Raw genomic sequence first — 27,283 nt, 5'->3', positions numbered from 1 at the left:
AAACACCTATTTCTGCTTTATTGACTATGCCAAGGCCTTTGATTGTGTGGATCACAATAAACTGTGAAAAATTCTGAAAGAGCTGGGAATACCAGATTACCTGACCTGCCTCTTGAGAAATCTGTGTGCAGGTCAGAAAGCAATAGTTAGAACTGGACATGGTTCCAAATAGGAAAAGGAGCACGTCAAGGCTGTGTATTGTCACCCTCCTTATTCAACTTATATGCAGAGTACATCATGAGAAACGCTGGGCTGGATGAAGCACAAGCTGGAGCCAAGATTGCCGGGAGAAATACAAATAACCTCAGATATGCAGATGACACCACCCTTATGGCAGAAAGCAAAGAAGAACTAAAGAGCCTCTTGATCAAAGTGAAAGAGGAGAGTGAAAAAGTTGGCTTAAAGCTCAACATTCAGAAAACTAAGATCATGGCATCTGGTCCCATCACTTCATGGGAAATAGATGGGGAAATAGTGGCAGACTATTTTGGGGGGCTCCAAAATCACTGCAGGTGGTGAGTGCAGCCATGAAATTAAAAGGCACTCCTTGGAAGAAAAGCAATGTCAAACCTAGACAGCATATTAGAAAGCAGAGACATTACTTTGCCAACAAAGGTCCATCTAGTCAAGACTATGGTTTTTCCAGTAGTCATGTATGGATGCGAGAGAGAGTTAGACTATAAAGAAAGCTGAGTGCCAAAGAATTGATGCTTTTGAACTGTGGTGGTGAAGACTCTTGAGAGTCCCTTGGACTGTATGGAGATCCAACCAGTCAATCCTGAAGGAAATCAGTCCTGAATATTCATTGGAAGGACTGATGTTCGTGAAGCTGAAACTCCAATACTTTGGCCACCTGATGTGAAGAAGTGACTCACTTGAAAAGACCCTGATGCTGGGAAAGATTGAAGGTGGGAGGAGAAGGGGACGACAGAGGACGAGGTGGTTGGATGGTATCATCAACTCAATGGACATGAGTTTGAGTAAACTCCAGGAGTTGGTGATGGACAGGGAGGCCTGGCATGCTACAGTCCATGGGATCAGAAAGAGTTGGACATGACTGAACTGAACTGATGGTTTTATCATCTCCCCAAGAGCAGATATATCTCAAGCCCAAGCAGGTATTGGAACTGAGATCCAGTAAACTTATTGCTTAAAGAGGTACATATGTGCTAAGTCACTTCAGTCGTGTCTGTCTTTGTGACCCCATGGATTGTAGCCCACCAGGCTTTTCTGTCCTTAGGATTCTCCAGGCATGAATACTGGAGTGGGTTGCCATGCCCTCCTCCAGGGGATCTTCCTGACTCAGGGATCAAACCCATGTCTCTTTAATTTCCTGCCTTGACAGGGGGTTCTTTACTGCTAGTGCCACCTGGGAAGCCCTAAAGAGGAACAACACCTTTAATATAAAGACAGACTAGAGAAAATTTCAGTTTCTGAGTCAGGGAAACGACAGTTTTTCCCAAGTCACGTGAAAAAAAGTTTACCCTCAGAGTTCATGGTCTGGGAGCTGTGTTCATGCAAGTATGAGATAAGGATTTGAACTTGAATTACTTGGAAGTCACAGAGACCAGCAAGACCGAGCAACTAACAGTGTCGCTTTTGACTTTTACGTGGAGTCATGGCCAAGACTAGGGATAGCACTGCAGTGCCAGGCATGGCCCCTTTGAAAAGCAGTCTGTTAATACCTGTTCCCTGTGATCCAGCAATTCTACTGCTAGCTTAGCCTAAGAGATGTACTTACAGAGTTTTTTATGCCCCAGAAGGCTAAATAATGAAAGCTAGAACAATGTTTTAAGTTCATGTAATAAAATACATAGTATATTGAAAACAAATTGTATTAAAATAGTTATTAAACCATTTGAATTTGTGATATATAGTATGCATTATTAATGTATATATTTATAAGATCTCCTAGAAGATCTAATGACGAGCATAATTTCAAAGAATGCCTAGTGTGGCATTTTGAGATAGGAATGGTAATATCTAATCAGGGTAGTAGTAATAGTAGGAGTAGTGAAAGTTGGTACTAGTACTGGTGGATCGAACCCAGGTCTCCTGCATTGCAGTCAGATTCTTGACCATCTGAGCCACAAGAGAAGCCCAAGAGTACTGGAGTGGGTAGCCTATTCCTTTTCCAATGGATCTTCCTGACCCAGGAATCAAACTGGGGTCTCCTGCATTGCAGGCAGATTCTTTACCAAGAGTTATTCAAGGGTAGCAATGGGAAAGGCCATCTGGTTACACAGGAGAGTTTACATTAAGTCTTTAGTGTTTAGACACATGATGTTATTGTATGCCTGGAATAGTTTGCTAAAATATGTATTACGTGCTTTGGTAGTTGACAGTTTCAACTTTAATTTACAGGGCAGTGCAGAGTTTGTGTGTATGGTGCTTTGTCAAGGGAAGAACATCAGATTAAGTGCTTTTCTCCATTTATCTCAGATAAGAAGTGAATTAACCTGTAAGGTGCCAGGCACTTTAAATATGTGATAGAAACATGCCTAGTAGATTACTTCTTAAAACAGTCCTATGAGGTGAAGGCATATACAGTCATCCCTCAATTTTCTTGGTGGGGAGAGGTTGAGAAATTTAGATCTCACCACTTCTAAAATACAATCTTGTTTCATTATTAAATTGCATGTCTCTGTCAATAGGTGACTTACATTAGAATTGGTGAATTAACTGTACCTAAGAACTGTGTATCTGAAGCACACAATAACCGTAAAGATACCAAAATAATCTCAAGCATGACTTTATAATCAAGAGTTTTCTTAAATACACTTTAGCCTGTTCTCACACTCCTTGTAACAGGCTAATGAAGTTATTATTAGTAACTTCAGTGTTAGGATGTTTTATTTTAACATTGTTGGTCATAATATAGTACATGTTTAGCATATGTGTGACTATGTGGCTTGGTGTGTTTTTTTTATTTTAAATCATATTCTGTTTTGTTTTTTTTTTGTTTTGTTTTTTTTAGTTTCAGATATACAGCAAAGTGATTCAGTTATACATATACATGTATCTATTCATTTTCATGTTCTTTACCCTTTTGGTTTATTGCAGAATATTGAGCAGAGTTCCCTGTGTTATACAGTAGGTCCTTGTTGGTTATCTGTTTTAAATATGGTAGTATACCTATTAGTCCCAAACTCCTAACCTTAAACCATATTCTCTTTTTCTTTTTGATTATAGGATCGGAAGTTAACAAAGTCTGAGAGGCAGCGATTTAAAGAAGAGGCTGAAATGCTAAAGGGTCTTCAGCATCCCAATATTGTTCGATTCTATGATTCCTGGGAATCCACAGTAAAGGGAAAGAAGTGCATTGTGTTGGTGACTGAACTGATGACATCTGGAACTCTTAAAACGTAAGTTTATCACTGTTAGAAAAGCTGACCAGGAAATAGAAGAGAACTTGAATCTCTTATTTCAGGCCTTATCAGTTCTTGTTGTTTCCCAGCATCCTAAGGAGGAAGCATTAGTAAGGGAGCACAGTCCCTGCTCACAGGGTCCTCTGGTGTATAAAGTGGTCTGGTAATTATGTGTTGGTAAGTATGAACTGAGACGTCGCAGAGTAAGCCTAGTTACTTTTTAAGTCATGGTGATTGGCGTTTCTAAAGTTGAGTGGCTGAGAGATCAGAAATCAAGTGACAAGGTAGCCCTCTAGTGGTTGAAATGAAGCTGAAGCTTATTGACAAGTTTTACCGATTTATTTTATCACTTCATATTGGGCAGTTTTTGCTATGTCCTTGCAATTTTGTATTGAATGCCAATTGTGTTGGCACATTTTTACAGATAATTCAGTTTCCCACAGGAGCATCAAAATTGAAGCCAAACAGCTAGACCTATCGCCTCTTCCAGGAATATGGATAGGTCAAGTGTGGGTAGTTCTGTATCTCCTGGGTGTACCCCTGTGCTCGTGCTTGTGGATGCATAAAAGTGACATGTGAAAAGCCAACAGATTATCTCCCCCTGCAGATTCTAATTTCCCTTCCAACTTTTCTAATATTTATGGCAACATCTTTATTCTAAGTTGTCCAGGATTCTTCTTATTCACATGTCTATTTCTTTTCTTAGACTGTGCTCCTGGTGCTGTACGTGAGACTTGATGAATATTTGAATGAATTAAGGAAAATTGTGTGGTAATAGTTATGTATATCTTCATCTTGAGATTCTTTTTCTGGTTTGAATACTTAGTGGGTTGTCATTCTGTCAGTACACAGTAGTTTTTTTAATTTTCATAAAATTGTCCTGTTTAAGGTGTACAACTCATTGGTATTTATTACATTTACAGTGTTGTATAACCACATCTGTCAAGTTCCTAAACATTTTTGTCACCCTAAAAGAACACCCCATCCCACTTCACATGCAGTATATTTTCTCTTTAATTGCACACAATTAAGTGTTTAAGCATTTTTCTTTTAAGTTTAACATTCTCTTTTCCCATCATCATCTCTTTTAATTTCTGAGCCTCATAGCAAAGGCAGCAAGAGGTAAAGTAGAAAGAGCTCTGGACCATAGTTGGAGTCTGCTCCCTGCTCTGACTTCGGCCAGCTGTGATTTAGGGCATTGAGAGCCCCTTCTTTGGGCCTCAGTTCTCCATGTGTAAAATGCATGGTTGGACTAGCTGATCTCTAGGATTTATGGATGGGAATTTTTTTTTTTTTTACTGTGGTAAAAACACATAAAATTTACTGTCATCATCATTTTTAAGTGTATATAGTTTAGTACTGTTAGATACATTCATGTTGCTATGTAAACAAATCTCATGAAGGTGAATTCTTCATCTTCTGAAACTAAAACCCATCAAAGAACTCTCCATTCTCCCTACCAACTATTTTGTCTCTAAGGGTTTAGCTGATCAAGATATTTCATATAAATGGAATAAAAAATATGTGTCTGTTCTTGGCTATGTTCACTTAGCATCTTGTCAAGGTTCATGTTGTGGCCTATATCTATGCTTTATTCCTTTTTATGACTAAATAATGTTTTGTGGATAAACCACAATCTGTTTATCCTTTTACTTGCTGATAGATATTTGGGCTGTTTGTACCTTTTGGCTATTGGGAATAATGCTGCTCTGAATATTTGTGTACAAGTGTTCGAGTACATGGTTTTATTTCTTTTAGATCTATGTTCCTGTGAGTAGAATTGCTGAGTCATATGGTAATTCGTTACCTTTCTGAGGAACCACCAAACTGTTTTCCACAATTTTACATTCCTGCTGACATTCAATTCAAAAATGGGCAAGTAATTTGAATATATATTTCTCCAAAGAAGATACAAAAATAGCCAATACACACATGAAAAGATGTTTAATGTCCTGTCATTAAGGAAACACAAATCAAAACCACAATGTGATAACCTGTTAGGATAGCTATTATCAGGGCTTCCCTGAGGATCCAGTGGTTAAGAATTGCCCTTGCAATGCGAGGAATACTGGTTCAATGCCTGGTTTCGGAAAATCCCACATGCCGTTGGCGACTGACCCTGTGTGCCACAACTAATGAGCCAGTACTCTGGAGCCCATGGGCTGCAGTTAGTAAAGCCAGCATGCCCTAGAGCCTGTGCTTTGCAACAAGAGAAGCTACAGCAATGAGAAGCCTGTACACTGCAACTAGAGTAACCCCTGCTCACCACAGCTAAAGAAAGGCCACATGCATAACAAAGACCCAGCAACCAAAAATAAATAAATTTTTTTTTTTTTTTAAAGAATGGCTGTTATCAAAAAGACAGGTAACAAGTACTGTGGAGAAAAGGAAAATCTGTTGTGCATTGTCGGTGGGGATTAAATTGGTGTAAGCACTATGGAAAACAGTACAGAGGCTCCTCAGAAAATTAAAAACAGGACTACTGTTATGACCCCACAATTCAGTTTCTGAATATTTATCCAAAGAAACTGAAACACGGACTTAAAAAGATAATATGCACCCCCATGTTCATTGCAGCATTATTTATACTAGCTAAGTCATGGACACAACCTACATGTCTACTGATGGATAAATGGATAAAGAAAATATGGTATGTATATCTGCAATGAAATACTATTCAGCCATGAAGAAGAAAATCTTGCCAAAAACATCGATGGACTCTTAAGGGGTTGTGTTAAGTGAAATGAGAAAGACAAATACCATATGAACAACACCAAAAAGCCAAACTCATAGGTAACAGAGAACAGATTGGTGACTGCCTGAGGCAGGGGCAAGGGCATGGGAGTATGAAATGGGTGGTTGGACAAAAGGTGTGAACTTCGAGTTGTAAATAAATAAAAGTCTTAAGAATGTAATGTACAGCATGGTGACTACAGTTAATAATACTGTACTGTATATTTGAAAGTTGCTACGAGAGTAGATCTTAAAAGTTCTCATCACAGTAAAAAAAAAAAAGTTGGAGTTTTGTGATGGATTTTAACTATATTTACTGTGGCCATCATTTCACAATATATACATATTTGAATCATTATGTTGTATACCTTAAACCAATATATGTTAATTACATCTCAATAAGAAAATAAAAAATGGAAAAGAATATGAAAAGGAATATATATATATGTATAACTGAGTCACTTTGCTGTGTAGCAAAAATCAAAGCAAGTTATCAACTATACTTCAGTAAAATAAAAAAAAAATAGAATTAGCATATGGTTCAACAATTCCACTTCTTGGTATATACACAGAAGGATTAAAAGCGGAGTCTTAAAGAGATACTTGTACACCCGTGTTCATAGCAGCAGTATTCACAATGGACCCAAAGTAGAAGCAACCCATGTGTTCATCAGTGGAAGAATGGATAAGCAAAGTGTGGTGTATATGTACAATGGAATATTTTTCAGCCTTTTTAAAAGAGAAGGAAGTTCATGGTATATGCTACAACAGGAATGAACTTTAAGGGCGTTGTGCTACCTGATATAAGCCAGTCACAAAAAGATAAATACTGTATGATTCCATTTACATGAGATACTTAGAGTAGGCTAATTCATAGAGACAGAAAGTTGGGTGGAAGTTGCATGGCCTCAGGGGGAGGGGAAGTGGAGTGTCATTGTTTAAAGGGTATAGCGTTTCAGTTTCACAGGATGAGTTCTGGAGATGGATGGTGGTGATGTTTGTGCATAATAATATGAACATAGCTCAGATAGTAAAGAATGCCTGCAGTGTGGAGACCCAGGTTCAATCACTGGATTGAGAAGGTCCCCTGGAGAAGGGAACGGCAACCCACTCCAGTATTCTTGCCTGGACTATCCCATGGACAGAGGAGCCTTATGGGCTGCAGTCCATGGGGTCACAGAGTTGAACACAACTGAGTGACTAATACTTCAACACTTCAGGTGGTACATTTTTTGTTCTATCTATTTATCATACTTTATTTTAGTGGAGGGGAAACAAGTGTGTTGACTTTTCTCAAAAAGACAGTGCAAGAATAGTGTCCAGTTCCTTTTTTGAAGCCAGCATAACCCCAAAACCAAAATCCTAAGACACAGCAAAAGAACTTTATAGAGCTGTATCCCCCGTGAATATAGGTACCAAATTCCTTTACAAAATAACAGCAAATTGGATTCTAGCCATCACACTGTTGTTCAGTCGCTCGGTCATAGTCGACTCTGTGCAACCCCATGGACTGCAGCACGCCAGGCTTCCCTGTCCTTCACTGTCTCCCAGAGTTTGCTCAAACTCATGTCCGTCGAGTCAGTGATGCCATCCAACCACCTCTATTCTCTGTCGCCCCCTTCTCGCCTTGCCCTCAATCTTTCCCAGCATCAGGGTGTTTTCCAGTGAGTCGTCTCTTCGAATCAGGTGGCCACAGTATTGGAGCTTCAGTATCAGTCCTTCCAGTGAATATTCAGGACTGATTTCCTTTAGGATTAACTGGTTTGATCTCCTTGCTATCCATGGGACTTTCAGTATGTCAGTGACAAATAGGGTTTATCCCAGGATCGCAAAGTTGGTTTGACATAGAATGAATTAATGTTTTTCAGCACATAAACAGAATAAAAACTATATGATCATTTAAGTATATGTGGGAAAAGTATTTGACAAATCAGAATCTATTCCTTACTAAAAACTCTTAGCAGACTAGGGGTGGTAGGAAACTTCCTCAGACTAAATAAGAGCATCCATGAAAAAGCTTTATACATCACTGATTTCTGGGAGATGAGGAACAAAGCACAAATGCCTGCTTTCACTGCTTATATTCCGTACTGTTCTAGAGGGCCTGCCCAGAGCAAGAATGGGGAAACCAGGAGAAAGCAAAAAGATGGGAAAGGAAGAAATAAAACTGCTCCTGTTTGCAGATTATGTAATTGTTTACCTAGAATAGTCCAGTGATTCTAAACAGGTTTAATAAGGTTATAAGATAGAAGGTTAATAGACAATCTATTATATTTTATCATTTTATAGATGTGAAAGAGATACAAGCTAGCCTCATCTTTTTCCCAATAGTTTTTCTCTTAAAAAGTCATAATTTTAATTCTTATCTTTCATTGTTTTCTTCATGCATATACAAGCTTAAATGTACGTATTTATATATGTGTGTATTCTTTGTTTTTTCTTCCAGTTGTAATGAGAAATAGTTGACATTTCCCAACATTTTATCTAAAAATTATTCAATTATACATAAAAGTTGAAAGAATTACATAGTGAACACATACGTGGTCTCGCCCTAGATTCTTTAATTTAGTTAACCTCTGTTGTGTCTGCTTTACCAAATATGTTCATCTAGTCATTCCCCTCTTTTTTCATTCCAGATTAAGTTGCAGACATCCATAAAAACTTGAGTACACATTTCATCAAAGTTCCAATATTTGTATGCTTGATTTTTCCTTATAATGAAATTTACAGGCAGTGAAAATATTAATCATAGTTCTATCATTTGATGAGTTTTGATCAAAACTTTAAAAAAACACCAACTGTTAACATACAGAACATTTCCTTCATTTCAGTAAATGCCTTACTCTTTTTCTTTGACAGTCTTTTCCTCATTCTCCAGGATTAACTCTTTATATATTTTTAGACCATAAAACTAACTTTCATCATAAATTTTCTTTAATTATCTCATATCCCCCCCCAAGTGAAGCAGAATTTCATTTTTATATTTGTTTTTAAAATTTCGTATTAGTTTCTTTATTAGTTTTTTAGTTAAACTTCCTTGTGTGTATGTGTACATTTTAGGTATTATTTTCACAGTTTAAATCTTCAAATCTTTATTTAAATTTAAATCTTTATCTTTTCACAGCATGTTTATGGTTGATACAGTATAATTTCATGTAAAATAAAGAAAACTTGCACAAATATAGGCCCATTTATCCCTAGTACTTATAATTTATGCTATAAGCTTTATGTTATATATGTCTATTGTATAGATCTGGTAACACAGTGTTATAAATTTTCCTTTAGGTAGTCACATGTAACATAAAGATAGTGCTAGGAAAGTGTATTCTTTTATATTTACCATTTGTGTGCTTCATTTTTTCCCCTGAGTATTTTCAGATGAAATAGCATCTGGCCTCAGTTCATCAGAAAACTCTGTTCCTTTAGCGTCAGCTGGGTTGCTTGTAATCTGCATACACACATATTTCAGAGGGTAGCCAGAGATGTGGGCAGAGTGAATATGCAGAACTTTGGAGCGCCCCTTCTGTGCCTCCTTTCTGGACCCCCCCCACCCCGGCCACCTTTCTAGGTCTCTGCTGTCCAGCAGAACTGTCTGTGGTGATGGAATGTTCTATAATCTGCACCATCCAGAATGATAGCCACTTGCCATGTGCGGTTGTTGAGCACTTGAAACGTGACTGGTGCAGCTGGGAGATGACCTTTTTAAGTTTAATGTATCTAATTCATTTAAATATAAATATTCTCATTTATCTAGTGGATATTGTATTGGACGAACTTTTGTTGTAGAAAGTTGTATTGAACACAATGTTTTAGATGCTGCGGTCATCTTGAACTCTGTCCTCGTATTTCTTCCTCAGCCAATAAAGCAACAGGGTTGTGTACAGGTTTGAGCAACCTGCACAGACTAGTGCTTATCCTTTTTTCTCATGTGTCCTCCCTTCCAGTTTGTGCCTGATTCTGATTGGTCTGTAGAATCTTCAGGGGTGTGTGTGTGTGTGTTTGCTCATGCACGTGTATTCACTGGAGTTTATATCTGCATCCAGTAACGGTTGCACCACCATTTACCAGAAGTCAAACTCTACCTCTTGTCAGTCATCTTGGCAGTGATCTAATTTTAAGGGATTTGTGTTTTGTGCTTTGTTATCAGAATATGCTTGCCAACTACTTGTTATCCTATCCTCTTTTACCTTGCTAAAAGTAGTACTAACCTTAGGTTACTGAATCTTAATATTCTAAATTTGATATTCCCATCTCAGATATGCTAGAATTTAATGGAACTCTTCAAAGCAGTAAACACGTATCATCGATAACCGTTTGGTGTACCTTGCCTTCTCTAGGTACCTGAAAAGGTTCAAGGTGATGAAGATCAAAGTTTTGAGAAGCTGGTGCCGTCAGATTCTTAAAGGACTTCAGTTTCTTCATACTCGAACTCCACCTATTATTCACCGGGATCTTAAGTGTGACAACATCTTTATCACTGGCCCCACAGGCTCAGTCAAGATTGGAGACCTAGGTCTGGCCACCCTGAAGCGGGCTTCTTTTGCCAAGAGTGTGATAGGTATGTTTCACAGGTCCCTTGTGAAAGTCTAACTGGCTTTCTGACATTCACTGTATTTAGAAACCTGACTCTGTCAGAGCTTTTATAATGTGAAGTAAACCTTCAAAAATTCATAGCTTGAACCCAGGAAGTGATAGAGAGTTCTCTGTGTTTATGCCTTTAGAAGCATCCTGAAGACAATTGTTGTTTTGTGAAGTTATATGAAGAGAAGTAAGGTGGACTTTGTTGACAAAACCTTATGTAATAGAACTATCACCTTCCTGGGTCATTTTGTTGATGCTTAGTATCACACACTTAGTTATATAATAGATAAACTGTGTTAACTTTCCCCATGAAAGAAATTGAGTTTATATATAATTTAGTTTCTGAAAAGTTTCTGTTGTATATATTTGTATTCAAAAAAATCTGCCTTTTAAAACTTTTAAAATGTAAAAATATAATGGTTCATTATCAACTTTTTCTTCTACTCTTCAAAAGATGTACTTAAAACAGTTTTCAGTCTCAGTACTGTTTACACTTTGGTTTGGACAGTTCTTTGTTGTAAGGACTGTCTTGTGCGTTGTAAGATGACTTAACAGCATCCCTGGTCTCTGCTCTGTAGATGCTGGTAGCATGCCCACTTGTCCATCTCCCTCCTGTCGTGACAGCCAAATATGTCCCCTGTGGGGCAAATTGCCCTCCTCGACAGTCATTGATTTACAGGACAAGGCTGTGTGTTAGGCCATTGCAGCTGGAAATATAGTTCAGTGCCTATTGTTTTATAAACTTTCCCTTCTGAAGAGCGTGCGACAGTTTGAAAGCTTGAAATTCTCATGAACTCTATTCTCTCAAAAGGTGACGATGACAACAGCAAGAAAACTACTCATGTTTAAGTGGGCTAGAATCCTGTGTTTTAATAAGAAAGAACATAGAATACCAGTAATTTGCACATCCTTATAAAATAGTGTTCTGGGGAGTTATTTAAAGCTGTATTTCCCTTCTGCCTTCCCTGTTGCCTATAAAGGAAACAGTTCTTTGTCTTTGGTATGTTAATCTCTGGCCCAAGAGTTTTTTCTTCTTTCTTGTTTAAACTGTATTATGCAAGCCTGTTCTTAGAAATGTTCTGTAATTTGAGGTATCTGGGCTTAATTTCTTTGGAAACATTGGAAACTTGGTGTGTGGAATCACACACTCCACACTCTTAATTCAGCATGAGAACACAAATGCAGACTGAATGGTGTGTTGTGTGTCTATAGGGTGTCCCTCACTACATTTCTTACATCTGCAGTAGATTTGCGAACTATGGGGAGGGTGAGTGGCCTCACAGACGTTTACACTATGTTATTTTAAAAATGCACTGAATGTCAGGTTTTTTTTACTGCACAACTGTGTTAAGTGAAATTGATCAATGGACTGTTATTGGCAAGAGACTAGCTCTAAATGTTAACCTTACAGCTCTCATACAGTAGGGGGCAGACAAGTATTTTTATCTTTTTAACCTATCATCCTGTCTTACAGATAGATGCCATTTTCTCTAGTTTACTCTTTGCTGTTCTCACCTTTTTCTTCCATTTGTTTTCACATGAGTTATATCAGTTTATCTTTTATGTGAGGCTCTATTTTGACATTGTATAACAGTAATCCACTTGAAACAGTAAATAAACAGATGCTTGGTCCTCTTCTTACTTTTTATAAAGGAATTGCTGTGAGAGGTCTGTAACAGATTTGATGGAGCAGACTAATGTGATTTCTCTCCTCTCCCCCCACTTCCTCCCTGTCTTTCTTTTATCTTTACCCCTTCCACTTTCTTCTCTCTCACAGGGCAGCCCCTCTGCTGCGCACCGCCCACCCCCCCACCATGAATACATCTGCAGTTTCTCCTCACATTGAGTCTGAATCCTTCTTTTAATTTAAGGTACCCCAGAGTTCATGGCCCCTGAGATGTATGAAGAGAAGTATGATGAATCCGTTGATGTTTATGCTTTTGGAATGTGCATGCTCGAGATGGCCACGTCTGAATACCCGTACTCAGAGTGCCAGAACGCTGCACAGATCTACCGTCGAGTGACTAGCGTAAGTCCTGTCAGAACTGACTGGTGACCTTAGGCCATATCTAAGAAGCTGGGTAATGTCAAACCATGCAGAAGGGAACAATAGTAGAAAGCATCACATGGTGTTCATCCCTCATCTCTCTGTGTCTCCTCTTTTTATAAGGACACTGGTCAGATTGCATTGTGTCCAGCCCACTCCAGATTGGCTCTTCTAACTAATTGCACCTGCAGTGATCCTGTTTCCAAATAAGATCACATTCTGAGATACTGAGGGTTAGAATTTTAACTTATCTTTTGTGGGGGTGACACTGTTCAACCCATAATAGCTCATGAGTTCATCCAACAAATATTTAAGTCTCTGTTATAGTCCAGACTTCTTTCTAGGTCCTAGGTATTGAATATTATTGCTAAGTAAGACAAACCTGTCTACCAAGAGCTTACTACTCAGTGAAGGAGAAAAAATAAGTAAACGAGACAGCTACCATAGGGTATAAAAACAGTTTTCCTAGGGTCAGTATGTAACAAAGCATGTAGTAGTTGTGCCTGATTGAGTTTGATCAGATTAGGAAAATTATGTGAAATAGGGAGAGACTAAGATAATACTGCATGTGAAAAATTCTATAATTTGTGTGTCTGCAGTTTGGAAATAGGAAAAAGAAGAGACAAGGAATAAGGGAGGAAAGGAAAGTTGAGACTGTGCTTGAGCGCTGGGAGAACCACTGCAGCCAATATAAGACGTGGTAGTTGTCATGGGACTTCCCTGGCGGTCCAGTGGTTAGGACTCTGCGTCTTCACTACTGAGAGCATAAGTTCATTCCCTGGACTGGGTACTAAGATTCCACAAGCCACTTGGTACAGCCGAGAAAAGAAAATCCCACATTTGGTAGGTGTTGTAATATCAGACCTAAATTTTTAAAAGATTATTTTGACTGCAGGATAGAGGATGGGTATATGAGGAAACTCTAATAAAAGCTGAAAACCCAGTTAAGAGGTATTGCAGTATTCTGAAGGAATAACTAACAGACTGAAATAAAGGATTAGAGGTGGCCAGAGCGGATGGATGAGAGATCAGTTTTCTTTATAGATTAGAATTCAGTTAACCTAAGGTGTTGTTTTCCACTTAATCTTTATGAAAACAAAGAATAATATGAAAATAGCCTTTGTAAATACATATCCTCTGAACAGAGATCAAACTAAATATTGAACTTGATTATAAGGTTAAATATCTTAATTTTAGGGCTGTAAAATTTACAGTTTGTATGTAGAATGGTTAGTGTAATAATATATTTACTCACTTAAACCATCTGTAACTTTTCTTCATTCCATTATACTCTAAACCAGGAATTAGCAAAGGTTCATGGGCCAGATCCATCCTGTTACCCATTTTTGTACAGCCCATGAGCTAAGAGTGCGTTTTGCATTCCTAAATGATTGAGGCTGGAATCAAAAGAATAATATGTGATGACATGTGAAAATTACATGAAATTCAAATTTCAATATCCATGAAGAAAGTAAAGACAGCCACTCATTTGTTTCTGTATTTTCTATGTCTGTTTTCACATATTACAATAGTAGAGTCGAGTAATTGCAACAGACTGTTTAGTTCCAAAAGCCTAAATTATGTACTCTTTGGCTCTTAACAGAAAGTTGCCAACTCCTAAACATATGCCACCAAAACTTAAAAAGTTCTCTGAAGAGTTCTGTAAATAATTACCAATCTGCTGAAGTAGTGGTAATGTTCTGTTAGAATGCCGTTAGCCTCTCTACTTGGAGTAGACAGGAGAATCTCAATGTGCACAAGTAGTTACTTCAGTAATTAGCTCTGATAATTTGTAGGCAGTCTTTTCTCTTTCTTAAGAGTAGAATGATCACTTCAGTGGTGAGAACATAAGAGATTTTAATGTAATAACCATTTTTCACTGGCCATATTTATTCTTTCTATTGCCAAAGAATAAATAGCATCTTAAACCTAGTGTTACTGCTTGAGGTGATCATTCTAGATTTTAAACACAAAGACCTATTCACAGAAATACTTTGTTTACCTTCCAGCAATGCTGAATGTTTTGATAGTGAACAGACCAGAAGAGTGAAGTACACATAAGCTAGCCATATACTTAAACATTCTCTACTGTCTCTTTCAGCTACTGCCCTTCTTTGTGGATCTTGCAGTATTCTAACTTGAAACTTGGTAGATTTTGTTAATAATTAACAGATAGTGCTTTGCTGTCAGAGACACTGCCCAGGTATAATTGGGTGGTCTAGGGGTAGGTGTCTCTGATTAATCTTTTGAATTCAACTCCTGATTATTTCTCTAAACAAATACAGGTTGGTACTTAAAATATCTCAAGGGGTCATGGAATTTTAGGGTTTTTTTTTGTTGTTAAATGAAGTCCAAAAAGTAACTCTGCTATGTAAAGAAATTAAGTTATCAATTACATGGTAGTACCAATTTTTTTTTAATGCAGAATGAAAAAATGACCTGTATTAAATTCTACCCTGTTCCATATTTACCCACCAAATATGCTTACCTAGTTAAAATAATGACTGTGTAAGATGAGTACGTGACGGATGTAGTCAGCCCTATTGGGTAAAAACCTGTTGACTAGGCTCAGGGCTGAAACCAATGGTTTGAGCTCTTTGACTTCAGACTGTCAGGCACAGATAGCACTGCCATAAAATTAGGTAAAAGTTTATATGAGCAGTTATTTGGTAAGTGTAAAGAAAACAAATTAATTTGGTTTTAGGATAATGCATTTGAAACACTGTAATCAGTTAACAGATGAATCTTTATTTGCAAATGCGAGCTCTAGCTCAGTTGAGAGGAGAATCCCCTTCTCAAATGAAAAAGTCTGGTGTTAGCTTAATAGACCCTAGGAAGACCAACATCACAGTTTCCATAGTCTTAGTATGGTATTCAATCTTTTTTCAGTCTTTCAATGGGTTGTGTGGGGTTTTTTTTAAGATAAAAATTTACATACCATAAAATTAACTGTTTAAATCATTTTAAGGTGTAAAATTCAGTGGGTTTTAGTGTATTCAGTGTTCTGCAGTCATTAGCACTAATGCCAGAACCTTTCTGTCACCTCAAGAAAGAAGCCCTATACCCATTAGCAGTTGTTCCTCTGACAACCACTAATGTGCTTTCTGTCTCTGGATTTGACTTACCTGTTATGCACATTTCAGACAAATAGAATCATTAAATATATGGCCTTTTGTGTTACACTTTGTTTTTGTGTTATGCTTTGATATAGCATAGTGTTTTCAGGGTTTATCCATGTTTTAGCATGAATTGGTTCTTCAGTCCTTTTTATGGCTGAATAATATTGCATTGTATGCATGTCCTTTACATTTCTGTAGTTTCTGCCTTCTTTTCTCATTGTTTAAACTGTTTGAACCTATAGCCACCCTCACCTGGAGAGGAGTTGGGAACAGAAGGGATGAAATGTACAGTGTTTTAAAAGGTACTGTTCTAGAGCCTGATTTATTAAGTCTTTGCTAACAGTGTTGTGTTTGTAGCATAGTATTCAGCGTGTTGTAGGTACTCAGTGATATTTTTAAAAATAAATGATTCAGATACAGTCAAGTCAGACACTAGTAAGTATCGAGGAGTTGAATTTACCCTGCAAAATAAGGTCACCTTAGAAATATTAACTTTATCCTACTGATGTGAAATCAAGTAGTGGCTTAGAAACTGATACACTTTATATATGTACATACACAATTTATTCTGTAAAATGGGAAGAACTATTTGGTATAAATCAAGCAGAAAACAGTAACTTTGATAGAGTCAGAATTCCAGCATTAGAAAGGCATTTGATAAAGTCGTCTGTTCATGTGTTCTTCCATCGTTCTCACATCACTATTTAGATCTTTGCTCTGCAATGTACAGTCCCCAAAAATGTAAAATTTTGGCCCTATCCCAGACTGATTGGATCAAAACCAGCATTTCACAAGATCCAAAGATACTTTGGGTGTATGTTAAAGTTTGAGAAGTGTGAGCTGGAACAGTGATCACCACAGGTCCCTTCCAGGACTATATACCTTATTTTTGGTTTAAAAAAAAAAAAAAAGATTATTGTAATAGCAAACATTATTTGAATAAATTTTTGTTCAATTGTTCATGGAACATTTTTACTAACATAAGTAACCAAATTGACTTCGAAATCTAACCCTATTTAATTGCTTTTTTTCCTATGTTATTCAGGAGTTGCTTTTTAAAAACGCAAAATAGTAAATAAGTCAAGCTGCAGAAAAGTTGGAATAAAAAGCTTGAGGCATTAAGTCAGTTAGAACTGTTGGAATCCTTAATTTCTAAGGATACTGAAAGCATTTATTTGTTCTTTATTTTTCTCTTAGCTGTGAAAATTGAGTTCCATATTACCTACAGTTCATTATTCTGTACTGTCAATTATTATATTTCTTATCTGGGAAGTGCTGTCTTGGTTTCACCAACCTCCATTCCCATTTTCTGACTTTCATTGAAGAAATAAAAGGGGCAATTTTTATTAGTCCTTTTTTAATTTTCCAGTGGTTTTTTTTTTTTTTTTTCATGTTTTGGGTGCTGAGATAAATGTGTGGGGAGTTTTTAAGTACCTAGGTTATACAGTGATTTATATGATTATATAAGCAATAGTGATGACTCTACTGAAATACACCTTGAAATAGTATACTACATGTCTGACCTTGCAGTGGTACAACTGCCATGTAAATAGCAGATGTTAGCAGTGTAAATATTAACGCATGTACATGCTAGTCTTAGACATTGCATTAAGCACTTTGCATATATTATGTAATTTAATTCTTCCAACAACCCTGGACAGGAGCGATTTACTAGTAGTATTATCTACATTTTGTAAATAAATAGTCTGAAGCTCAGAATGGATAGCCCATGATTACATATCTAGAATATAACAGGGTTATTTGTTACTCTGTTATTCCAGGTCCCCTGCTCATATCAAAGTTCTGTACTGAATCCATAAATGTCTAGGGCAGTGTCAGTCTGTGACCTGAGGGCCTTTAAACCTGTCTGTAACTGCCAACTTGAAGGGTGGAGACGTGTTATTGACCAGTTGAGTGATTATATTCTGTGGTGCACTGATGATAAACTGTTGCGTGTCATTGTTGTACACGTGCATTTCATTCAGGTTCTACTCTCCGGGCTTGCTCAGAGAGGCCTTACCTGTCCATCCATCTAAAATGACCTTACATGTGCACACACTTTACTTCTGTCTCCTTATGATTTTCTTTTTCTTCATGACCTTTGTCACAACCTTACCGTGTTTACCTAAAGCCCCAATTAGAACACATTCTGGGGCTGGCGCTGTTATTTGGCTTATTCTTGGCTATATTCCTAGTGTTTAGAGCCAACGGATACAAGGCACTCAGTATTGGTGAGATGAATGCATGAATACAGAACTACAGGGAGTGAAACACAGTGTTGCTGTGGAGGAAGTGGGCTCTGGAGGTGGGTCTACTTGTGATCAGATCCCACCACTGTCATTTCCTGGCTGTGATACCTGGGGCAAGTTAATTAACTTCTCTGAGCCTAAATTGGTAGTGAGGATAAATGAGAGAAGTGCCTAAATACAGTTAGCAGTCAGTACCTAACTCACACGCTAGTAAAGTAATGCTCAAAATTTTCCAAGCCAGGCTTTAACAGTACGTGAATCATGAACTTCCAGATGTTCAAGCTGGATTTAGAAAAGGTAGAGGAACCAGAGATCAAATTGCCAGCATCTGTTGGATCATCAAAAAAGCAAGAGAGTTCCAGAACTCTGGAAACATCTACTTCTGCTTTATTGACTACGCCAAAGCCTTTGACTGTGTGGATCACCACAAACTGTGGAAAATCTTCAAGAGATGGGAATACCAGACCACCTGACCTGCCTCTTGAGAAATCTGTGTGCAGGTCAGGAAGCAACTGTTAGAACTGGATATGGAAAAACAGACTGTTTCCAGATAGGAAAAGGAGTATGTCAAGGCTGTATATTGTCACCCTGCTTATTCAACTTATATGCAGAGTGCATCATGAGAAACGTTGGGCTGGAAGAAGCACAAGCTGGAGTCAAGATTGCCGGGAGAAATACCAATAATCTCAGATGTGCAGATGACAGCATCCTTACGGCAGAAAGCAAAGAAGAACTGAAGAGCTTCTTGATGGAAGTGCAAGAGGAGAGTGAAAAAGTTGGCTTAAAAGTCAACATTCAGAAAACTAAGATCATGGCATCTGGTCCTATTGCTTCATGGCAAATAGATGGGGAAACAGTGGCAGACTTTATCTTTGGGGGTTCCAAAATCACTGCAGATGGTGACTGCAGCCATGGAATTAAGACACTCCTTGGAAGAAAAGCTATGACCAACCTAGACAGCATATTAAAAAAGAGAGACATTACTTTGCCAACAAAGATCCATCTAGTCAAAGCTATGGTTTTTCCAGTAGTCATGTATGGATGTGAGAGTTGGACTGTAAAGAAAGCGAATGCCAAAGAATTGATGCTTTTGAACTGTGTTGTTGGAGAAGACTCTTGAGAGTCCCTTGGACTGCAAGGATATCCAACCAGTCCATCCTAAAGGAAATCAGTCCTGAATATTCATTGGAAGGACTGATGCTGAAGATTATGCTCTGATACTTTGGCCACCTGATGTGAAGAGCTGATTCATTTGAAAAGACCCTGATGCTGGGAAAGATTGAAGGTGGGAGGAGAAGAGAATGACAGAGGATGAGATGATTTGATGGCATCACCAACTCAATGGACATGAGTTTGGGTAAATTCCAGCAGTTGGTGATAGACAGGGAGGCGTGGCATGCTGCAGTTCATGGGATTATGAAGAGTCGGACACGACTGAGTGAGTGAACTGAACTAAGTATTACCATTATTATTAGCATTAGCATCATTATGGCAGGTAGCGAAATAAGCTGTCTCTTGTTCAATTCTTTTATCTAGTGACATTCAACAAACAGCAGTGTTTAAAATGTGTTTAATGAACTAAGTTTTAAATGAGTGCAAATGAGCTAGCATTTATTATCTTGCCTCTTGCCAATCACCTTGCAAAGTGCTTTACATATACTATCTTATTTTCATCTTTTATATTCTGATAAGTAGATAATACTTTCATTTCATGGGTAAGAAAATAGATTCAGGGGTTAAGCATTTTGCCCAGGGAAATGAAGGAGAAATACTAACTGTAGGATCAGAAATCCTTAATGTTATGCATGTCTAATGCATGCATAAAATCCATGTTAAATGGAATTTAATCCATTTAAGAGTTAATCTTAAAATCCAGTTTAAACATCTGTTAACTAATACAAACCTTAGAGTTTATTCCTTTGCTTGCCTTTGTTTTTAAACTCTCAGGTTTTCTCACCTGAGAGTACATGGGTTCGGTTCAGTTCAGTCGCTTAGTTGTGTCCGACTCTTTGTGACTCCATGGAATGTAGCACGCCAGGCTTCCCTGTCCATCACGAACTCCTAGAGCTTGCTCAAACTCATGTCCATTGAGTCCGTGATGCCATCCAACCATCTCATCCTGTTGTGCCCTTCTCCTCCCGCCTTTATTCTTTCCCAGCATCAGGGTCTTTTCCAATGAGTCAGTTCTTCCCATCGGGTGGCCAGAGTATTGGAATTTCAGCTTCAACATCGGTCCTTCCAATGACTATTCAGGACTGATTTCCTTTAGGATTGACTGGTTTGATCTTGCAGTCCAAGGGACTCTCAAGAGTATTCTCCAACACCTCAGTTCAGAAGCATCAATTCTTTGGCGCTCGGCTTTCTTTATGGTGCAACTCTCGTATCCATAGCTGACTACTGGAAAAACCATAGCTTTGACTAGATGGACCTTAGTCAGCAAAGTAATGTCTCTGCTTTTTATTACACTGCCTAGGTTTGTCATAGCTTTTCTTCTAAGGAGCAAATGTCTTTTAATTTCATGGCTGCAGTCACCATCTGCAGTGATTTTGGAGCCCAAGAAAATAAAGTCTTTCACTGTTTCCATTGTTTGCCCATCTATTTGCCATGAAGTGATGGGGCAAGATGCCATGAGCTTCGTTTTTTGAATGTTGAGTTTTAGGCCAACTTTTCCACTCTCCTCTTTCACTCTCATCAAGAGGCTCTTTAGTTCTTTGCTTTCTACCATAAGGGTGGTGTTATTTGCATATCTGAGGTTACTGATATTTCTCCCAGCAATCTTGTCTCCAGTTTGTGCTTCATCCAGCCCAGCGTTTCACATGATGTGCTCTGCATAGACACTAAATAAGCAGGGTGACAATGTACAGCCTTGAGTCTAAGATTGGTGAGTCTAACATTGGTGTCATCGGTTTGAGCCCCTATTCAAAAGAGAAAAAGTTAAGTTATCTTGAAATTTCCCACCACTGGCAATGAAAAGATCCAAATAAGAGTGCTGGTGTACTTAGCACAATTTTTGTCTGCAAGTAAAGGAGTCTCAGTGGCATCAGTTTTTGATGTGGAGGAGAGTGCATCTGTGTTTGGAGCAGTGCACAGGCTCCCGTGGATCCAGAGAGGAATCAGCCTCAGGGAACCAGGAGGTCAGCCTTGCATAGAGCCAGTCAGATTCGGTCGGGAGTTTGAAGGGCTTGTTTTCCAGTGGGATCATAAGGTTGGTTCAAATTCCTGTAAATTAATGGCTCATACCAGTGAGAATCTGGCTGAATCCAGCCTTCTGACAACCAAGGTAGAAATAATGGGGATTTTTAATTGCTTTGTGTAATTTGACTTTGTCACTGATTCCATTAGCCTTTGGATTGCAAGATTCGAACATTCTGTCTAGGAAAAACAAAATTAAAGCAGTTGGAGTGAAATGCCTTTTGGTCTTTATATAACAGATTGCATTTCAGCCTACTTTTTTACAGAAACACGTGAAGCTGATTCCTGATTAGATAGGGATTGAAAAGTTGAGGAAAACTTTGTATTTTTTTCTTTAGCAGTTGGAATTTTTTTGGTGATATCCCAGAGATCTAGATCCGCTTGAAATTAGCTGAAATGATTGCTTTATAAATTTTATTCCTATTTCCATCCAGTAAATTTAGATTACACACATAGGCAAAAACTTTGTGTATCATCTGGTGTATCCTGGGAACATTTTGCATCATTTTCAAAGTCATTCTAATACTCTCCTGTGATTTGATTAGTATTAAAGGGTCTTAGTATTCAGATGTAATAGATCAGACCATTAACCTTAAACCACAGAGTTGGAAGTCATTGCCAACATTTTAGATGCTAAACAATAGTTGTGAAATCCTTGTTTGAGAATTTCTCAGAAAAAGTAATTTTACTTCTCCCAACTAAATGTTGATCTGTAATTCTCACAGCATTAGACTGCAAATAAAAAGTGACAGGATGTAGAAAGATGGTTGCTGCTGTGTTTTAAGTGCAGTATATAGAGTGTTGAGCTTCCTGGGATCTTGTAGATAATCTATGTGCCAGAAGGTTGATACAATTACATTGTAGTTGTTCCTTGTCTCTGGGTGGTTTGAGGTGTACCTTGAATACTGAGGTAGGATTCAGTTGACTAAAAAGAGGGGCAGTAGAAAGAATATGCTTGTGAAAATGTGCAGTATTCAGTGAAAAAGTAACCAGTTTGACTGGATTTACTTGGGGAGATAGGAGTAGGTAGAAGTTGGCTTGTGAGTGCTTTCTGCCCCAGGTTAAATTAATTAAAAGTACTGTAATAGGGACTGAAACATTGAACTAGACATTATTGAATCTGGATTCTCATTTTTACTTTACCATGGACTAAGCCCTTAGCCTCTAGAATATATTCTGTTGTATTCTAGGTGCTGCTGCTGATGCAATATATTTAGTAGGTGTCTGATACATACCAGACTGAACTGGACATGACTCCTCATAGGTTCCAGGAGGTACTGAATTCTGACCTTGACATGGCATTAATCTCTCTGGCCTACAATTAGTTGTCTGTGTGAGCAGGTAGGGACTCTAGCTCAGATTCTTTCTAGTTCTCTGATCCTATGGCCATCTTGTAAGTGTGGGGAATTATTAACCACATTTGAGTCATGTGATACGAATTAAATGATATCAGACAGTTGGGAATGGTTAAGTGTCAGATGATTGGATGAAGCTAGGTGATTGAATAGGCCATAGTGTAAAATAAATACTGGAGAGAAAAGCAGCAGTGAGGCCCATCTTAACTTGGTCTTAGTTTAAGGAAGTGAGATGTTGACAGATGTAGATGAAGATCTACAAGACCTTCTAGAACCAACACCAAAAAGGATGTCCCTTTTCATCCTAGGGGACTGGAATGCAAAAGTAGAAAGTCAAGAGATACCTCTAACAGGCAAGTTTTGCCTTGGAGTACAAAATGAAGCAGGGCAAAGGCTAACAGAGTTTTGCCAAGAGAAAGCACTGGTTATAGCAAACACCCTCTTCCAACAACACGAGACGACTACACGTGGATATAACTGGGGACTCAATAGTGAAATCACATTGATATATTCTTTGCAGTCGAAGATGGAGAAGCTCTATACAGTCAGCAAAAACAAGACTGAGAGCTGACAGTGGCTCAAATTGTGAACTCCTTGTTGCCAAAATCAGACTTCAATTGAAGAAAGTAGGGAAAACTACTAGACTATTCATGTATGACCTAAATCAAATCCCTTAGGATTATACAGTGAAAGTGACAAATAGATTCAAGGGATTAGATCTGATAGACATAGTGCCTGAAGAACTATGTAGGTTCGTAGCATTGTACAGAAGGCAGTGATCAAAACCGTCCCCGAGAAAAAGAAATGCAAAAAGGCAAAATGGTTGTCTGAGGAGGGCTTACAAATAGCTGAGAAAAGAAGAGAAACTAAAGGCAAAAGAGAAAAGAAAAGATATATCCATCTGAATGCAGAGTTCCAAAGAATAGCAAGGAGAGATAAGAAAGACTTCTAAGTGATCAGTGCAAAGAAATAGAGGAAAACAATAGAATGGGAAAGACTAAAGATCTCTTCAAGAAAATTAGAGATACCAAGGGAACATTTCATGCAAAGATGGGCTCAATAAAGGACAGAAATGGGATGGAGTACCAACAAAAGCAGAAGATATTAAGAAGAGGTGGCAAGAATACACAGAAGAGCTATGCAAGAAAGATCTTAATGACCCAGATAACCACGGTGGTGTGATCACTCATCTGGAGCCAGAAATCCTGGAGTGTGAAGTCAAGTGGGCCTTAGGATGCATCACTGTACAAAGCTAGTGAAGGTGATGGAATTCCAGCTGAGCTATTTCAGATCCTAAAAGATGCTGCTGTGAAAGTGCTGCACTCAATATGCCAGCAAATTTGGAAGACTCAGCAGTGGCCAGAGGACTGGAAAAGGTCAGTTTTCATTCCAATCCCAAAGAAAGGCAATGCCAAAGAATGTTCAAACTACCACACAGTTGCACTCAATCTCACATGCTAGCAAAATAATGCTCAAAATTCTCCAAGCTAGGCTTCAACAGTATTTAAACCGAGAACTTCCTGGTGTTCAAGATGAATTTAGAAAAGGCAGAGGAACCAGAGATCAAATTGCCAACATCCGTTGGATCATAGAAAAAGCAAGGGAATTCCAGAAAAACATCTACTTCTGCTTCATTGACTATGCTAATGCCTTTACTGTGTGAATCACCACAAACTGTGGAAAATTCTTCAAGAGATGGGAATACCAGACCACCTGACCTACTTCCTGAGAAACCTGTATGCAGGTCAGGAAGCAACAGTTAGAACTGGATGTGGAACAATGGACTGGTTCAGAACTGGGAAAGGAGTACTTCAAGGCTGTATACTGTCAACCTGCCTGTTTAACTTATATACAGAGTACATCGTGCAAAATGCTGGGCTGGATGAAGCACAAGCTAGAATCAAGATTGCCAGGAGTATATCAATAACCTCAGATATGTAGATGACACTACCATTATGGCAGAAAGCAAAGAAGAACTAAAGAGCCTCTTGATGAAAGTGAAAGAGGAGAGTGGAAAAGTTGGCCTAAAACTCAACATTCAAAAAACGAAGCTCATGGCATCTTGCCCCATCACTTCATGGCAAATAGATGGGGAAACAATGGAAACAGTGAAAGACTTTATTTTCTTGGGCTCCAAAATCACTGCAGATGGTGACTGCAGCCATGAAATTAAAAGACATTTGCTCCTTAGAAGAAAAGCTATGACAAACCTAGGCAGTGTAATAAAAAGCAGAGACATTACTTTGCTGACTAAGGTCCATCTAGTCAAAGCTATGGTTTTTCCAGTAGTCAGCTATGGATACGAGAGTTGCACCATAAAGAAAGCCGAGCGCCAAAGAATTGATGCTTCTGAACTGAGGTGTTGGAGAATACTCTTGAGAGTCCCTTGGACTGCAAGATCAAACCAGTCAATCCTAAAGGAAATCAGTCCTGAATAGTCATTGGAAGGACCGATGTTGAAGCTGAAATTCCAATACTCTGGCCACCTGATGGGAAGAAGTGACTCATTGGAAAAGACCCTGATGCTGGGAAAGACTGAGGCAGGAGAAGGGGATAACCAGTCAATTCTGAAGGAAATCAGTCCTGAATATTCATTGGAAGGACTGGAACTCCAATACTTTGGCCACCTGTGTTAAGAACTGACAACCGACTCTCTGGAAAAGACCCTGATGCTGGGAAAGATTGAAGGCAGGAGGAGAAGGGGCAACAGAGGATGGGATGGTTGGATGGCATCACTGACTCAATGAACATGTGTTTGAGCAAGCTGTGGGAGTTGGTAATGGACAAGGAACCCTGGCGTGCTGCATGCAGTCCATGGGGTTGCAAAGAGTTGGACATGACTGAAAAACTGAACTGAACTGATGTTGTCAGTCTGGATTGGTGGTCACAGTTATGCAGAAAAAGCAATGATGTTGAGAAGTAACAAAGAAGCCAGTAAAAATCTCACTTTTGTCCAGCCAGAGACCTTTAGCCATTGGAGGGAAAGTAGGAGTACTAACAGCTAGCTGTTACCTGCTGTTGTAAATGTTTCTCTTTGTTTAAGGAGCTCCCAGAGAATAATAGCACTTAAGTGTTGTGAAGAAGCATCTGAGAATAAGTAAGGTTTCTGTTCTGGATCATGGAAATAATGATGGCTTTGAAAGAAATTGGTGAAGTCCAGAGAAAGGCAGAGTTAAAGAGAAGGACGATTTAGACCTATAAACTGTAACATGTATATGAATGGTATTTTATTGTACATAGTGAAAACTCTTAATTTTGGTATATTAAAAATGCTGGTCTTCACAGAATTAGATATTTGTGCCTACATTTTACCTCTGTCCAAAAGCTGCCTCAGTTTTGGTTTTGTTTGTTGCACAGTAAAGTTTAAAAACATTCTCACATACTTATATATAAACCTATGAAGCAGAGAACATACCTGTAGTCCTCTGTTTAGTTTTCATTATCTAAGCATAGTCTTGAGCAGGCTTGCTCAAACACCGAAGTTAAAGGTAGTGGTGGACTGCATGCTATAGTTAGGACCAGTATTGGCCTTCTGCACTACCTACTTGGTGTGCTTGATAGTGATGTTATGTTGAGCAGGAAAATTGTTAGAATTAAGTCATTTCCAGCCTTTAGAATAGAGATATTCCTATCAAATAACTTCTAAGCTGTTATGTTACTGTTCTTGAGTGATTGAAGCCTTAGTATCCACTGTCTTGATGGGGATTCAGGCTTACCACATTACAAGGGACGGCACTTTGTTATGTTACCCAACCTAACACTGCCATGAGCAGTGATTTTTCTATCATCTTTGTTAAATTCCATGAGGAAAAACCTTTCCTTAATCACTAGGATTAAAGCAGTAGTCATTGGGTCCAAGAGCTCTTCCTGGCAAATGGAGATGTCTTTAGGTAGATCTATATGTTAAGGCTTTTAGGGAAGGAAAAGGAGAAGAATAAATTCTTACCACTTCTGTGTACTAATTCGCAGCTGTTTAAATTTTTTTAATGTACCATGAGACCGTGGTAAGCCAGTTTACCTTAATGTCACCACTTTCTAAATTAGGTAAACAGGAACTGTTAGGCTCACTTTTCAAGTGAGTTTAAAGAATATGGCTCCAGTCACACAGACTTGGTATCTATAGGCTGAACTTTATGTACGGGGAGCTCAACCCCAGTATTGGGGTTTTCTTGTCCAGTGTTCTTTAGGCTGTATATTCTGAGTTTACATTTTGGTCACTGAATTCATTCCCCATTTTCTTTTGAAGCTTAGTTTCAGCATGAGGAAGGGGAAGAGGGGTGTTTAGATAAACAGATTTCTAGTGTAGGTATTGGTGTCAAGGAGGCAGAACCTGTGGACATGGCAGGGGTGGAGCTCTGAGCAAGTGAAGAATCTTGTTTGTCTAGGGACCTGCTGCTGTTGGAGGAGAGGCAGGAGGAGGAGTAGCAGAATAAGTTTGCCTGCATTCAGCTTGTAGTTGTGTTTAAAGGGCTGATCAGTAAGTAATAAGGAGATTGTTGGCTGAGCAGAGCAAACCCATGTTTGAGAGTTGTGGAAGCATGGCTAGTGTTAAACAGGAAATTCAACTTCAGCCTGATTTTGATGTCTGCCTTGCTTATGCTGTGGGCTAAGTTATCCTGTTAACTTACATCTTATATGA

General features: G+C 38.5%; 1 protein-coding gene across 13 annotated transcripts in view; it reads left to right on the top strand.

Annotated features, from left to right (window-relative positions):
* WNK1 (WNK lysine deficient protein kinase 1) overlaps nucleotides 1-27,283 on the top strand; it is a 128,693-nt gene that overhangs the window by 51,547 nt on the left and 49,863 nt on the right. For all 13 annotated transcript variants that reach the window (XM_061124666.1, XM_061124656.1, XM_061124658.1 and 10 more), the window contains exons 2-4: nucleotides 3,193-3,365; nucleotides 10,439-10,659; nucleotides 12,554-12,711. In XM_061124666.1, the coding sequence (XP_060980649.1) occupies nucleotides 3,193-3,365; nucleotides 10,439-10,659; nucleotides 12,554-12,711 (552 nt within the window). The remainder of the gene's footprint in view (nucleotides 1-3,192; nucleotides 3,366-10,438; nucleotides 10,660-12,553; nucleotides 12,712-27,283) is intronic.

Source organism: Dama dama, chromosome 22 (assembly GCF_033118175.1).
Source record: "Dama dama isolate Ldn47 chromosome 22, ASM3311817v1, whole genome shotgun sequence".
Taxonomy (NCBI): domain Eukaryota; kingdom Metazoa; phylum Chordata; class Mammalia; order Artiodactyla; family Cervidae; genus Dama; species Dama dama.
This window is presented reverse-complemented; position numbering and strand designations above follow the sequence as displayed.